Source organism: Physeter macrocephalus, unplaced genomic scaffold (genome assembly GCF_002837175.3).
Source record: "Physeter macrocephalus isolate SW-GA unplaced genomic scaffold, ASM283717v5 random_565, whole genome shotgun sequence".
In the NCBI taxonomy this organism is placed as follows: Eukaryota; Metazoa; Chordata; class Mammalia; order Artiodactyla; family Physeteridae; genus Physeter; species Physeter macrocephalus.
In genome coordinates this window covers 5,380-6,160 of record NW_021145945.1, presented here as the reverse complement: position 1 = coordinate 6,160, position 781 = coordinate 5,380, and the positions used below count along the sequence as shown (strand labels likewise).

At 62.4% G+C, this 781-nt stretch overlaps 1 protein-coding gene across 4 annotated transcripts in view; it reads right to left on the bottom strand.

The window, feature by feature from the left end:
- Window positions 1-312, bottom strand: part of ZFAND2B (zinc finger AN1-type containing 2B) — a 3,117-nt gene extending 2,805 nt beyond the window's left edge. Inside the window, exons 1-2 of one of the 4 annotated variants that reach the window (XM_007122452.3) lie at window positions 229-312; window positions 31-106 (exon numbers count right to left, since the gene is read on the bottom strand). In XM_007122452.3, coding sequence (XP_007122514.1) covers window positions 31-85 — 55 coding nt within the window. In that variant the 5' untranslated portion in view covers window positions 86-106; window positions 229-312. Of the gene's footprint in view, window positions 1-30; window positions 167-228 lie in introns of those variants that run through there. The other 3 variants (XM_028486065.1, XM_007122453.4, XM_055083233.1) reach the window with 3 other exon arrangements.
- Window positions 313-781: the final 469 nt, after the last annotated feature.

The following is a 781-nucleotide window of genomic DNA, read 5'->3' as shown; positions in this document are numbered from 1 at the left end:
CCTCACCCCCTCACCCCCTCACCCCCTCACCCAAGCGCTGACAGCTCGGCTCCGAACAGTGAGCCCCGAGGTCCGGAAACTCCATCGCCGGACCGGACGGGGCCTGCTGGGAGAGGAAGCGATGCTGAGCTCTTCTAGGGTTCCCGCTCCGGGTCCAAACCGCGAGCCCGCACTCTTGGGGGACTCGCTGTCCCGCCCCTTCCTCCCCCACTGCCCAGCGCGGGTTACCGGAGCGTCAGCGCCTCCCGGCCCGCAGCTCCCACTCCTCCCCTGGCGCGCGCGGGCGCGCTGACGTCATCGCGCAGGGCGGGCACGTCCCGCGCAGTCCCCGGGGGGCGGGGGAGCGTCCCGGAAGAGCCGAGCCCCGCCCCTCCTGTTGCGTTAGGCTGGGAGCTGGATGGTTTCCCTTGGGCGCGGGCCTTCCTCCACGAAGGGCGAAAGGTCCGGCGAAGGCAAGGACAGATGACATCTCGGAGGGCTGGGGTGGTTTGGGGTCTTTCACAATTGGGTCCTTCGTCCGCTTCTCACTCTACACTCTCCCACTAGCCGTTTCGTTCGCAGCCACTGCTGTACTTACTCTCCACGAGCTGACAACTCCCTTGTTTCTGTGAAATACACATTTCTCTTAAGGGCTGTAGCTCCTCCAAGTTTAGCTTCGATGTCCTTTTGTAAGACTTACCTGACCTTCCTCAGTTTGAGCTAAGCGCCTATCTTTTGTGGTCTCCCTGGTTCTGTTTTAGCATTCTATCACCTTATTGTAATCAGCTGTTCCCTCACTCCC